Source organism: Lottia gigantea, assembly GCF_000327385.1.
Source record: "Lottia gigantea unplaced genomic scaffold LOTGIsca_72, whole genome shotgun sequence".
NCBI classification, from domain to species: Eukaryota; Metazoa; Mollusca; class Gastropoda; family Lottiidae; genus Lottia; species Lottia gigantea.
This window is the reverse complement of record NW_008710427.1, coordinates 996,170-1,011,841: the sequence shown is the minus strand read 5'-3', so window position 1 is coordinate 1,011,841 and position 15,672 is coordinate 996,170. Positions and strand designations below refer to the sequence as shown.

Here is a 15,672-nt window from a genome sequence, read left to right as displayed (position 1 = left end):
AAAATTTATGTATTGTTTCGTTTCGTTTCGTCATACTACTTATAAAAACTTTCCAACTTTTTAATGGAGCCTGCATCAGAAAAACGTGTTTTTCAATTCGCAAATATCAATATTAAATGACCTGGCGGGATGGCGGAGGCCATTTTCCTTGGAAAATTCAAGACACCATCTTGTAAAGAGGGGTTGAACTCAAGATTAATTTACTCATTACTAAGCTAACTTATTGGATCTTTTGAGCTGTTAAGCTGTCCCTTAAATCCGTGTTACTTCCACACCTTACATATTGATGTTTACTCTCATTGCCCATACATAATATGTAATACTAAAAGTGTACACTTATGAAAGTGTATAAGTTTGGAGCAAGTGAAAAATAAGCATCGAAATTTGTGTTAATTTTCATATTTTACGAAAGAGGTAACAGATATTCGTTTGTCAAAAAGGCCAATAAAACAATTTTGTATGATATGGGATGAAGGTCTAAAATGATAATAAAATGCATAATCATTGCTGGTAAAAAAAATAGTCAAGATCTGCCATGATGTTAAATTTTGTAAAATTATCATATCACTGTTCCTTTTCAAAATTTTAGAATTGCCCACGATTCTACTATATCTTTCACTTTCAGGACTTTATTCGTCCAATCATTTGTTTAAGCAGCTAATAACATATTGGTCATAATATAGCGCAAAATTCATTGCTGGGATTCCGAAAAGGAGGAAATCATTGCAACGTAAAAAGAGATCACGTGGTATTGTTTCAGAAACAAAGGAGGAGAGTAGCGGATCTTGCCCTCATTTTGTCATAACAAAAAAAACAATCAATGAGCCATTGATTACGCTAACGGAGATGTTGCGTTTTAGTACACAATTAGCAGAATATTGGATTTGCTCAAGATTTGCTATGATCCGTAGTGTGGGCGTATATTATCGTCACCTCTGTCTGTCTATGAAAATATTAGTCTCGAAATGTTTCATTTACTGATAGCTCTTGTCAACATCCCAGACAACTTGGCTGCCATTACAATTGTGGGCGTATTAGGATGACCATCGCTATTGTAACATGTAATCGGATCTTTATATATTCCACGTGGACTACGAATCATCGTGTTTAATGTATCTCTGTATTGCGCTTTCAAGAATTTTTTGGGCTACCACATTTCTTTATATCTGACTATATTTTGTGTTTTTAAAATTTGATTTATTTTCACAGTAATGAACGTTATGTCTATCCTGAGCAGTGTGTATTGAAACTTGAAGCGTAAACAGCTAAAGATTTATTTTCTGATTCCCTTGTGACTATTTTATCTTTATCATCCTATGGAGAAAAGTAATCAGTGGAATAGACGACGGAATAAAATGCAGTATGTGCGAAGAATTTTAGAGTCTAGATTTAAATTCTGGAGAATTAATTTTCTCCGATCTATTTTGGTTTGAGGAGAGTGTAAAGATTCCAATTACTGGTGTTGGAATAGAAGAATTAATAAATTGCGTGGTGGTAGTAAGAGTGATGGGAACCAGATTACATAGTGTATAATCATATTACCTTCTAGTTTATTACATTATCTTCCCCATTCCATCATTCCAGCCACATCTTGACAATTTTCAACTTTCTCTATTATAGTTTTCATTCTCGCTTTAATTTTATCTTTTTATCAATATTTTATATTTAATTCACCTCCCCACACCTCCGTATTCACTAACTTTTTTTATATATTCGACATGACTTAGCTTAGCTACCACTGACATCTTTTCGATTGAAATAAAACCCAATAAAATATTAACGTCAAAAGCCATAAATTGCAATAAGCTAAATGACAAGTGAAGTTATCTTACTCTCATGGTGGCTGATAAAAACTACCAGATAAACATTTGTAGCTATAAGTTTCCGAGCTAACGAAGCTAGAAGCAGAATGAATGTCGTTACTGCTTTATTAGATTTCATTCAACCAAAGAAATGTTTTTCGGAGACGGGTAAATTCAAATTAGGGGAAGAAACAGTTTGGAACCTTTTAAATAGCCGGTGTTCCACAATATTCTTGTATGGCAACTTGGGCCTCCGCAATGAGTTTATTTAGTTGAGTGTTGTCTCAATTTCTTGTTCCTCTCAACAGATTGCACCAAAATAATATTTCAAAACCCAAAAGTACAAAAATAAAAACATGTAAAACCATAAAGAAATGAGTTTCCGCTAGGAAAATCGACTGTTGATGGAATGAGTCAATGTACACGAAAGGTCCCACAAAACAATCAAATGAACTATAGTGCGCATGCGCGAGAATGGTGGACGTGTTTATGGAGCTCTGAAAAAACATTTTTCCAACGCCAATATTTCTTAAAAAAAACTGAAAATTGTATGGAAATTCACCACGATTGAAGCTTTATAAACTATTTACCCAATCCTGTACTCGAAGGGTATTTTACTTGTGAAAGATCGCCACAATTACCACTTTAACATTGGTTATCAAGTACCGTAATTTTGATTGTTTAGGATCAGTAGGTGAGGCTACGCTGTATCCTATACTTTCTATACTAACTAAACTTGTTTACAACTGTCGAAGTGTGTTACTGAGTTCCATTGAAGGTAAAGGAGACGATATCATCTACAAATTAACTGCAAAACAGAGGTCAGTCATTTTATTCTTTCGTCCTGACACCATCGCCATCTTGTATCTAACAACAACAAAAATTTCATAGCCCTACTATTTTGAGACACTTTGAGATATGGCTGGTCAACACACCACCGAAGATGATGTTCCTCCAACTGTCTCTCCACTACACGATAACAGACCCAAACGTAAAAAGCCCAACACCCCCAATTCCAAAACTGATGATGTAGAAGATATCCTTTGTGTAATGTGTGAATTAGATTTGGTCCACACTGACTGCCAGAACATTGTTTGTTCTATGTGTGATCTAACCTTCTGCTTCCACTGCTCTAAAATTTCACTAAGTCTTTACGACTGTATAATGGAAGACACAACCAACTCTGTCAAGTGGACATGTAAGGTATGCAACAAAAACTTTCCTGGAGTATGCGTGATAACAAACAGCCTACGTCAAATTGAGCAAGATAACAAGGAGAGACTAAACCTGGTTGAAGAAAAGATAGAGAGGGTCGAGAAAAACGTGCCAAAACAGATAGAACGGGAATTGAAGAGAGTAAGAGAAGGGGCTACCGCTGATATATACAATGCCATTAACTCATCTCCAATGTTGTACAACAGGAATTAGAAGAAAGGGATGAACAGAGGAGAAGAGAAAGCAATATAATGGTTTTTAACATTCCAGAGTCGACAGCTGACAACCCTGACAGAAGAAAAGCATTTGATGTAGAAAAGCTGATACAATTCTTCTCATTTCTAGACGTCTGTATAAGAACAGCCATCAGGGTAGGAAAACCATTTATGACCCACACCAGTAGGCCAATTAAAGTTATCCTAGAAAACAGTTCTGATAGAAGGAAACTATTCATAGGCTATCGTGACAAAGGGAAACACTAAAAGGCAACAGGCAGTTCTGCGATTTCACCTTATCAAGGGACTACACACCGAAACAACGTGACGAGTACAAGTTACTTAGGAATGAACTGCACAGAAGGCAAGCACTTGGAGAGAATGTTATAATCAAGGGCGGAAAGATCGTGTCACTACAAAACCAAACTGAACCCAATTACAATAATAACAATACTGCAAACATTGCCACTGGCTCCACTCTTGACAGCACAACCAAGACCAACATATCCAGTAGCCCACCCAGTAACCAAAACATCAAACACAATTACCAACAAGAAGAGACCAGCCCACTAACCTTATCAACAGAGAAAGGAGGAGACTGATCTCATACACTGGAAACGACACCATCACCAACGAATCCATGACTAATGGTAGCGAAGAGGAGACTATGATATATAGTGAAAGCTTTTCTGTAGCGGGAGTGGATTAAGCATAGGACGTTAGTTTTACCTACCAAGCACATGTACAAAACAGCACGAATGATGAAGATCTTAAAATTGTATATACGAATGTAGATAGTCTTTTAAACAAACGTCTGGAATAATAGATGAAACTGGTGCTGATATCATTGCAATAACTGATTTCCTACCCAAGCACAACAATGGCGAGTTAATTGAAGCTGAATTTAAAATTGACAATTACACTATGTTCTACAACAGACTTACCCATGGTAGAGGAGTACTGCTGTACATCAAATAAATATTAGGAGCAGACAGTGTGGAAGATTTTGACTTGTATGAATTTGATGAGATGGTGTGGTATAAGCCCCAGATTAACAATATGAATGACCCCCTCATAATTGGATGTCTGTATAGAAGTCCATATAGTAGTATAGAGAATTCCATGAGATTAAATGTTTTGATCAACGAGGTATGTAACCAACACAACAACCTGCTAATAATGGGAGATTTTAACCTGAAGGACATCAACTGGTCGGACGAATCTACCCCTTGTCGACCAGAGTCTACGACCTTCAAATTTCTTTCATGTATCCAAGACAACTTCCTACATCAACATGTCACCGGGCACATCAGAATAAGGGAAAATGAAAGGCCATCGACCCTTGACCTGCTTTTCACAAAGGAAGAGTATAATATATACAACCAAGTAACCTGCGCACCTATTGGTAAAAGTGACCATATGGTACTTATTGTGAATATGGACGTTAGACCAACAGCCACCAACCCATCTCATGATAAGTACAGATACTAAATTGCTGGTAATTATGCGGGATTTCATCTATATGTCAATATAATTGGAAAGAAGTCCCAGACGAGTCTACAACATGTAAAAGTGGAATTCCTTTAAAAACATCCTGGACACAATAACAATACCACACATACCAAAAGCCAGAGTATCATCAAGAAAAAGAAACACCAAACTATGGTATAACAGTGAAGTCATTACAGTCATCACAGAGCAAGAGAAAAAAGTGGAACAAGTATTGCAGAAATAAAACAAATGTCAATTACGAAGAATATAGAATTGCAAGAAACAGAGCCTCATCCGTCCAAATGAAAGCGCATCAAAACTTCGAAAAAGAAATCGCTGCAGATATCAAAGACAATCCAAAGAACTTCTCGAGATATGTTAAATCAAAAACGAAAATACACAGCCCAATTGTTACCCTGACAGCTGAAGACGGGAAGTCTATCACCGAAGATATAGACAAAGCCATAGAGTTGAACACTTTCTTCAGTAGCGTATTCACTGCCTTCGATAAAGTACCACACCAACGTCTCATCTTTAAACTACGCAAAATTGGAATATCTGGACATCTATTAAAATGGATAGAAAACTACCTTACTAACCGTAAACAGCGAGTCATCCTAAACAACACAGCATCTCCATGGACTAAAGTGATCAGTGGAGTTCCACAAGGAAGTGTTCTGGGCCCAGTACTATTCATCATCTTCATCAACGATATACCAAATACGGTGAAATCATTTGTGAAACTATTTGCCGATGACACCAAACTATACGGTCAATGCTCAACTGCAGAAGATAGAAATCAGCTACAAACTGATTTTTGAATAACCTGATAGACTGGACAGTAACCTGGCAAATGGAATTTAACAATAACAAGTGTAAACAGTCCACTTCGACTTCAACAATCCCAGGTACCAATACTTTATGACTTCCAACACAACACCAAGTCCACTTCAACCACTTCAACAAGTCAACAGCGAGAAAGATCTGGGCATAACCATACATGAAACCCGCAAGTTCAGCAAACATGACTCTGAATCTATAAAGAAATCAAACCGTCTGGTGGGACTAAGAGAAGAACTTTCACCAACATTGATAAAGACATATTCATGCCCCTCTACAAATGTCTCGTTAGACCCCATTTGGAATACGCATCAACAGTATGGTGTCCTATACTCAAGAAAGATATCCTTTCTCCAGAAAATGTCCAAAGAGCAACAAAACTAATACCACATCTCAAAGAACTACCATATAACGAACGACTAAAAATACTTGGTCTGCCAACACTTGCATACAGAAGAAAAAGGGCTGATGCCACATAGATTTACAGATATCTCAATGGCATAGACAACTTGGTGAACAAAATGATGTTACCACTAATAACATACAAAAGAACCACAGGCCACCAGTGGAAGATAAACAAACCACATACACGACTTGATATCAGAAAGAACTACTTCTCTGTTCGTGCCATCGAAAATTGGAATTCACTGCCAGACTATGTTGTTGAATCACCAACTCTGAACACATTCAAATCTAATCTGAATCGAGCATGGAAATATGATGTCAACAAGTTCAAAATATGATACCTTCTACTACTACTAGACGTTACTATAACTCATTATTTGTAAGACAAACAATGCGCACTCCTAAGTCCTGAGTAAACTTTACACGTAAATTTATACTTAACTCATACCTGCCATTGAAGGCGAAAACTCAGAAAAGAATAAAGGCGGTCGAGTAGCTATCAAGCTAATTAATAGACCGATATACAGTAGGATACAGTAAGAATTAGTCAGAAACATCTTGACTCTTACCAGTCTTCGGCCATCATGAATATAAAACCTTTATATTTTTTACGTTTAGAAGGGAAACATTGGGCACAATCATTCTAGACTTTTTGGATTTTAGGAAGATGATGATGTGTTAAAACTAATTGACAAAAATAGCTTTCGTTAAAACCAAAAGCTGGAAAAGATTTCACAGTTTATTTTTTGTATTGTGGAGCAAATTGAAGGAAACCACCAAATGGAAAAGAGGTTTGAAAGACATTGATAGTCTTATAGCTTTGCTACTAATCTTCAGGACTAAGTAGGCTAGGCCTATAGCCTATTGGAATAGATTTGGTGGATAGGGTTAACTGGAGAGTTTTAAAACCCTTCGCCATTGGAGAATTTCCATTAAATCGTTCCCTGTCTTTTCAAATTGACTCTGCACCATCCGATACTAATATTTTTATAAAAACAAAGTTTCGGACTACAAAACTATACAAATTTCATATTGAAAGCAATATTAGGTCATTGGATGCCACTTTAAATGTTAATGTCGTCTAGGCTACTGTCGGACCAAAATAGGCCTTCTGTCGGCCCTAGTTCAGAATGACATTGGCAGTGGCTATTTACCACGTAAGTAGCAATATTATTACTCGGCATTCTGTTAAAAAGCCCAATTATTGTTACTCTCCGGCCATAGTAAGTTTTGAATTGAATTTAAGATTGTCTTTAGGTTGATGAAAATTTTCTTGTTTGTTACATGAAGGCAATGTCCAGTTCAAAATGTAAACATTTTCATACAGATTGGCCAACTATTTCTTTGAAGGAATGTGTTTGAAACATTTAAAATCTGTTAGTTAGTTGGACACAATAAGCTTAATTGATCAGATAAGATATCAACAGTAATTATTTCCCAGGGAGAATGAGTGTAATTGCCTGAGGTGAAGACGGTCTATTTTTTTCAATTGCAGGATAACTCAGGGCAGATAGTAATCATGGTGCAGATCAGTTAAGTAGGAGTTTCACTTACTATTCCACATTTCTTTTATATATAAGACAGAGAAAGTTATAGAGACTTTGTACAACAAGAAAATAATTAAAACTCTTCGAACTCCCTGCCCGGAAGGGAATTGCTCCCTTAACAGTACTGATGCAGGGCGTGTTACGACAAACAGGTATAAATGAAGGCGGACAAAAATAGGCTTGCGCAGTACAAAAATTTCAATTTACCCATGCAATTAAGAATATTCAATTCAAATACACATCTAAAAGAAATTTGGATAAGAATTGAGATAGAAATAAACAAGGTGTTAATACATATGCGCACATCACGAATTCAATATTTCCATCAATTTCGGAGTTTTAATATACCGGTACACATTATATACAAATTTAATGAAATTTGGATAAGAGATAAGAAAGTTCTTAATGCGCACGCTCACAACAAGAATCCAATATTTTTTTTATCAATTTTAGACTTGAATTTACACAGTTTCACAGTTTGATTGAAATAGCGGTCACGTAGTGTAATGCAAAATTAGGCTCCACCCCTTCACGGACTACTTTTATCATTGAGTTTGATTGACGTGGCCACTACACGGCATCGATGTCGTTCCGACGTCAACAGGGCCGAAATCGACACTTCATTGAATGATAACGGTATTTTCCAAATTCCCTCGAATGTACACTCTAAATATAAAAAAAAATCATGATTTCTGGACTCGTCTTTCAATATGTGCACTTTCAACGTGGCCGCTCCGTCAACTTTCACGCAGTAGACATTAGACTATAATTAGGGTGACCTACTTATTACTGATTGGCTGTTCTCTTATGTATCAGTTCATTTATAAATGGATTATACAATACATACATACATCGCTGGAAGCGAACGTTAACTTGTCATCTACCTACCTACCTACATACAAGTTGAGTGAAATTCTAATAATAAACAAGAAAGTTGGTAGTGCACATGCGGACAACATGTTGTATGTTACATTTTGTCTGGGGTGGATACCAGAGGATTTGGTTCAACCAGTCCTTATGGTAGTTGAGCCACTGTAGATAAATGTAGATATTTTTTATGCAATATATTAACAAGCATCTGCTTCTCGTTTTGCTTTTCCTGATTAGTAACCCGCTCTTGTCGATGACAAATTTTGAGGTGTCATTTCTGGACTGTAAATATATAATTGATTTATTTATCACATATACCCGGAAAAATTTACCTCAGTCGATCTCGTTTTTATTCATAGTTCGCAAAGAGACAACCATTATGTCACAACGCATGAGAAGTGTTAACGTTACTAAAGTGTGAAAATTCCTCATCGAACATGGGCATGTTTAATATGCTCCGTATAAGTCCTCAAGAATTAGTCATAATGCCGAAGTTCATCTTACAGGATAATACTGTCAGAACTAATTTAAGAAAAGAATCAATGTCTATCAAATCAGATTGAGTTTATTACTAGGTCACCATTAATTTAACCTCTCGACTTTCTGGGTGAAATCTAATGACAGGAAGGTAATACTTGCCTTTATACTTGAGCTGATAATCTCACCATGAACACAACACACTCATGTCAATACGACAAGAATTTAAAGAAAATAAATAACCGCGTATTGTTTCTATCTAGACGAAATGAACACAAAATGTTTGCTTTTCAAACAAGATCAAGAGTGGTTACCTGTCGTCTGTGTTTGTCGTATTTTCAATGGTTGAAGCCATTCACCGAAGACCGGTGGGTTCTTTTGCCGCATTGCCCAACACCAAATAAAAAAAAAATTTCGTTTCATGTGAAACAAATGGCCATTCCGGATTTTATCAGAAACCTTTAGTTTCGTTTTACAAGTCGTTTTTGTGCAGTTCGGCACGATGCGGCAAGNTGGGCAATGCGACAAAACGAACCCACCGATCTACGACTAAGATAAGAGTGATTCTGTTTTCAATGATTATTCTGTTCACCATTCCGACTGAACCGTTCTCGTCGACTCTTTATAGATTTGAAATATTAATATAGATGTAAGTTACAATTTATCATAATATAGATGAATTATGCCCACCTTTGATAAAAGTGATTATTCTAAGTCAAATATATAATGAACGTACGTCGTGTTATTGCTGAAACAAAATAAGTAAATGTGGGAATGAACAGATTAACTTTGTCTTTCCGAAGATTCTGTATACAATATAGGTAGTGTATTATCCGAAGATCGAAGATCGCAGACCTGTATAATCGGAAGACCCCCTATACTATATTCGGCAGACCCAACTAGAATGCGCAGATAATATCTTCGGATTTTTCAACAGGGTTTTCCCCTGTCAGTGATGTTGGTAAGAGGGACTGACAATGAAAAAGCGTTTAGTCGTTCGGATGGAACAATAAACCGAGGCCTCGTGTGCTACAGGCTATGCAGCTGAAGATCCTTTGACAGTTGGAATTCGAAAAAGAGCAGGCTAATGCCGCTGACCTGGCAAAATTTAACTCATTGCACCCTGCATGGCGTTACTTGTCTTCATTAGTCCACATGGTGCAGAAAAGTAGGAAGTAAAACTCCATTCATTTCATTTTTGAAAGGGTGAAAATTAAAAAAAACGGCAGCTTTTAGGTATAGGTCTGCGGATTCTTGTTTGTAGGGTCTGCGGATTCTAGTAGTATATGTGTTTTCTGATATAGCGCATCCAGTTTGATCCGGTTTTTGAGATGATAGGTATATGTCTTTTCGGATATGACGCATTTCACTTCTGTGCATGCGCGGTTTTTTCAATGCGTCATATCCGAAAAGACACAACTGTTAAAATGTATTATAACAGACTTCCACAAACTGTTAAAAAATGTATTATAACAGACTCCCAAAACTGTTAAAAATGTATTATAACAGACTCCCCAAACTGTATTATAACAGACTCCATATAAATTACCCCAAACCACAGACAAGAATCACTAATAAAAATACAGTATAAAATAACCGCATTAAAAATGTCTTTAATTTTAAAACATGAAAAAAAAAATTTGAAGGAGACGGTTTCTTCTCTGCGCTAACATCTCTCATCCCCAAAGTGGCCAACTTTGTCTCAAACAACAAATTTCCTCCTTGTATTAAATCTTTCGTATTAAAAATATATGGTGTTTATTGAACAAATATGTCTTTAATAAATGTCCATCCTCCTAAAACGTATTTCGGTGCGGGAGACATTCAAAAGTCATTGGGTTCTCTTCCTGGATTCCCATGGGCAAAATATCCCGGAGAAAAACATCTCCCAGGGCACAATTATACAGGTCCAGGCACTAGGTTAGATCTGCGTTTATGATAATCCCAAACCAGGGGAAGAACCCGTTAATAGAGTTGACGCAGCAGCGCTCAAACACGAAACAAAGACGTAACATTCAGACACCAAGCAGACAAACAAATGATAGACGAACTCGAAAATATTCCCAATCCCACTTTCAAAGAGAAATTACAGAGGGCTCTTGTCATAAAACTCTTGAAGGCAAAATTGAAATTGGGTATGGGCATAGCAGACGAGATTCACAAAGAATTTCGAAAAAACAAACATTACCTCAAAGTCAAAGTTTTTGATAAAGATGAAATTTGGTCAGCCGATTTAATCAACATGCCAGTCGAGAGAGGGTACAAGTATTGTTTGACGGTGATCGACATATACACGAGATACGCTTGGGTCTTTCCCTTGAAAAACAAATCGGGTCTGACTGTCAAACAAGCATTCGAAACCATAATGAAACAATCCGACAGACGACCCCTAAAGTTGTGGGTTGATAAAGGAAGCGAATTCTACAACAGAAATGTGAAATCTCTGGGGTTTGAAATTTACAGCACGCATAACGAACGTAAGGCCGTAGTGATAGAAAGATTCAACAGGACTCTTAAAAGCAAATTATTCAAGAAAATTCACGTAATTGAAATCTCAAAAATGGCTTAAAATATTACCAGTTGTTGTCGACGAATACAATAACAAAATACATTCGTCTATAGGTGTGACGCCATCGCAAGCCTCTAATAACCCGAATATCATAAAGTCCGTCAACACTCGAAACAACTTTGAAAACGAGATTAGCAATTTGAATATTAAACCCAAATTCAAAGTTGGAGATCGAGTTCGTATTTTTAAATATAAATCATTGTTTCAGAAAGGTTACGTCGGCTATTGGACTAACGAGATATTCATCGTTGATAAAGTAAACAACACATCACCTCCTACGTATGAATTGATCGATCAAGACAAAGAACAAATCATAGGAAGGTTTTATCAAAATGAACACAAAAAACTGACTTTTAAAAATGAATCTCGAAAATGAAGACTTAGATGAAAGGTTAAGAAATTTAGATGTCGACAAGCATTTACGCTCTCTTAAATTAAGATTTTTTAAATTTAAATTTAAATTTATCTTCAAAATATTATTGAATGTGTTTTATCAGAATGTTATACAAGTTTTTTCAAACACAAACTACGTATATATTTCGTCAATTGGGTCTTTAGCAATACTTACCCCCTTCTTCGAAAAACACCTAAAAAAAATCAACTTAAAAAATGAATGCATTTCTCGATAAATACGGAAAAGACACGACCACAAACATTCATACTTCGGATCAAAAAGGAGTTCATCACTCTGCTTTACACAAAGATTCTTCGAATAACTTTTATTTCTTTGATTCTTTCGGTATAGAACCGACAGAAGAGATAACGAAATTGACTAGCAAACCAATCAAATGTTCTACGTTTCAAATTCAAATGCCAGGACAAAAGCTGTGTGGACAGCTGTCGCTTTGGGTTTTATATCGGTTGAGTTTGGGAGAAAAGTTTGAAGAAATTATAATAAATTTAACTCAATAAAAATGGCAAACAAGTTTGGATTAGGGTCTTTACCTCTAGAATCTAAAAATCCCATGACGACGTTTATAAACAAAGCGAAACCTTTTTTCGTGGATCAAATCAGAGACACCTTACAAGGGGATATCGATATGAACAATTTCAAAATAACTATTTTAAGGTTTCCAGGAAACGATAACGATGCCGTGAACAAAAAATATTTACTGGATCAAATAAACGCAATTCAAATAGATAAGGACCATGTTGAAAATAGAATAAATGACGTGAAAAGATACCTCAGACGAAATATTAAAAATCTTGTGGACGAACCCAAACTACAACAAGAGTTAACGAGTTTGAAACGTCTTATTCAAGTGGATAAAACAAGTCAGTTGCAAAATTTAATATCTATATTAGACGATAAGATTACGAAGGTAAAAATAGACGTCCAACGTTTAATAGACAACCCAAATGTAAACGAGGATAGATTGAAACGAAAACTAACCGCTTTGGAAAGAAAACTTGGCGAATTGCTAGCAGAACTAGACAAGACCGCGGACAAAACCGAGTTACAAAATTCGATATCCAATTTGAACGAAAAGATCGCGAAGCAAAAATCAGATGTTCAAGATATAATTAACACACTTCCCATTGACAAAGATACGTTGAAACGACAATTGACTGCTTTGGATACTAAAATCACGGACGAATTAGAAAAAGAAGTGGGTGTGATTAAAAACTTTCTTCAAAATAAATTTCGAGATGATATGAAAAATTATATTAAAGAACAGGTCAATCTTTTGGTATCTAGAATTCATGACGATTTTTTTAGACAAGAGAGAAAGTTGACCAAATTAGAAGCTATTGTCACGGACAAATCGTATTATTTCAATCTACCATTCGAAAGTGACACTGTCTTCGATAGAAAAGACCAAATTTATAAATCAAACAAATACGGATTCAAAGCAGAAATAAAAGTGGGTTCTCTCGCATACGGAGAACCTAAAAACGTATTCGATATCGGCGAAACGCAAGAGTTTTCTTTTCGAGGTAATTGTCTGATTCAAATAGAGTTTCCCATGAAGGTTAAAGTCAATAAAGTAGTCTTCAAACAAACCGGTAATGCCGTCAAACATATTTCATTATTCAATGATGGTAATTTGGAAGAGAATATACGTTTGATTGATAAAAGGGATCAGGAAATTGAAACGAAAAATGGTAAATATGTAGACACCTTTAAAATGGAAGTAGAAAATGATAAGGATAACATTGGAATCAAAGATTTAGATGTGATATTGGAGACGGAAAATCCACCATCAACCAACATTGTCAAAGTTCCACGACGCTTACACGTACACGGAAAAATAGAATCGAGCAGTCTCGAGTTTTTACGAACAACAGACTTTGAATACGTAAAACTGTATTTCGCTTTAGGTGAAAAATACACCTCGATCGATGTTCATAAAAGTCAACAAGAAAGAGAGTTTATAGTGCATTTATCGTTTGCCGAAGGTTCCGACTCCATCCTTAATGCTGGTGGTTATATTTTTAGAGCCAAGATAAACATCGAAAAAGAAAAAAGAAAATATTCCTATCATCTTAAAGAGGACCATACGAAAAAAGAAATGTCGTTAGTACGCGTAAATGTTTTTACTTTTAATACCCGCAAATATAATAATTCTAGGCCAAACAACAACGTTCTATACGATATTCCGTGGTTTCTTTTGTCGGAAATTCACTTAATTTAACGACTTAAAAAATGGAACTCGAAAGCAGACAATACATGATAGACAAACAAGAAGAGTTGAAAATAAAGTTGAGACAGTGCAATACATGCAGGAAAACATGGAGTAGAATCGATTCTTTTTTCAAAACAGCGAGCACAGTTCTAACGGTAGGAGTAACGGTGGCAACGGCCGTGACTGGTGGATTAATGCTTCCGGTCATCGTCCCAACCGTATTGGCTGCATTAACAGCCGTTCAAACGACCTCTTGCGGTCTCATCACTTTAGGTTTCACGAGCAAAAAGAAAGCTCATTATAAAAAGAAAACGGATATCTTGAATATGTATCTTAATCAATTGTACATCTTTTTCGAAAGATCGAGAGAAGACAAGAACATAACAGTTGAAGAATTACAAGAATTCAATGAAATTTTGGACAAATTCCATACAGAAATATCAGCGGTCAAAATAAAGAAATAATCAAAAATATATACTTAAAAAAATATGAATAAAATTGAACACGATGAAACATTGATAGAAAACGCCCTATTTTCAAGGCTATCTCTGATAAATTTAAAACATTCAAAGGACAAATTAAAATAGATGGAGAGATACTCGAGGAAGGGAATCACAGACAATACATGTCACTCCTCGGTTTCAATGCCAAAACTTTTCACAATATCTTTTCAAATATGGACGAAAAATCCGATGCTTCCGATTGGTATTTTACAGGAAAAATAATTTTAATGAAAGACAATTTCCAAGAAATAAAAAGATCGAGAGTTGGTAGAGGAGGAACTGATCTACTAAAAAAGATCAATGAATACGAAGGCGAAAATTGTTACATACCTACAGATGGTCATTGTTTTATCAAATGCGTCAATCGTGTTTTAAACGAAGACTACACGAGAGAATTTCAAGAATACATCAACGGGTTTTCAAAAGCAAATAGAAAAGGAGTGATGACTTGTGCTAGAATGAAGGAATTCAACAAGAAATTCAACACTTCGTTTCAAATTTATAATCCCAAAAACAGACATTTTCATCCCAGAGACGTTCACGATGAATTAGATTGGGTTTTTTACTTACACAACTCGCATTTCTGTCTGATTAGAAGAAGCCAAAAAAGTTTGGGAATTCAGGAAATAGAAGACAATTACGAACAGGTGTGGAAAACGTGTAGAGACGATAACGCAGTAACACAGGTTTCACCCCTCAAACTAAACGTGCTTTCAAGTATGAGCGATGATGCGTTATTCGCTTGGGATTGCGAAACGTATTCAGAAAAAGACACGCGAAGAGCAATTCCTTATGCCTGCACCTTAATTAATTTAGAAAAACTAAGAAAAAAGTTAGAAACAATAAAAAATATCTTTCCAAATATAAATCCTACTGATAATGTTCCAGAAGAATTTTATGATAAACTAATGAATGTAGTAGAACTATTTGTAGGTACAGATTGTATAGATCAAATGTTGAAATATTTAGGTCAATATGATAGAAAGAGATTAATATTAATTTCTCATAACGGTAGTGGATTCGACAACTGGATCGTGCNNACAAATGCAAAAAAACTAACGCATTGCCCTTTAAAAACACCCAGAGGAATTCTATCTTTTCCTTTATCTAA

General features: G+C 35.8%; 2 protein-coding genes across 2 annotated transcripts in view; both read left to right on the top strand.

The window, feature by feature from the left end:
- Positions 1-12,345: 12,345 nt before the first annotated feature.
- On the top strand, positions 12,346-14,067 carry LOTGIDRAFT_168130 (hypothetical protein; the record flags this gene model as incomplete). The annotated part of the gene is made up of 1 exon (XM_009065997.1): positions 12,346-14,067. One exon carries the CDS (start codon positions 12,346-12,348, stop codon positions 14,065-14,067), a length of 1,722 nt encoding a protein of 573 aa, XP_009064245.1.
- Positions 14,068-14,734: 667 nt separating this feature from the next.
- The window catches only part of LOTGIDRAFT_168129 (hypothetical protein), a gene marked incomplete at both ends in the record, with an annotated part of 1,378 nt that continues 440 nt past the window's right edge, over positions 14,735-15,672 (top strand). Inside the window, one exon of the mRNA XM_009065996.1 lies at positions 14,735-15,494. Within this exon, the coding sequence (XP_009064244.1) occupies positions 14,735-15,494 (760 nt within the window). The remainder of the gene's footprint in view (positions 15,495-15,672) is intronic.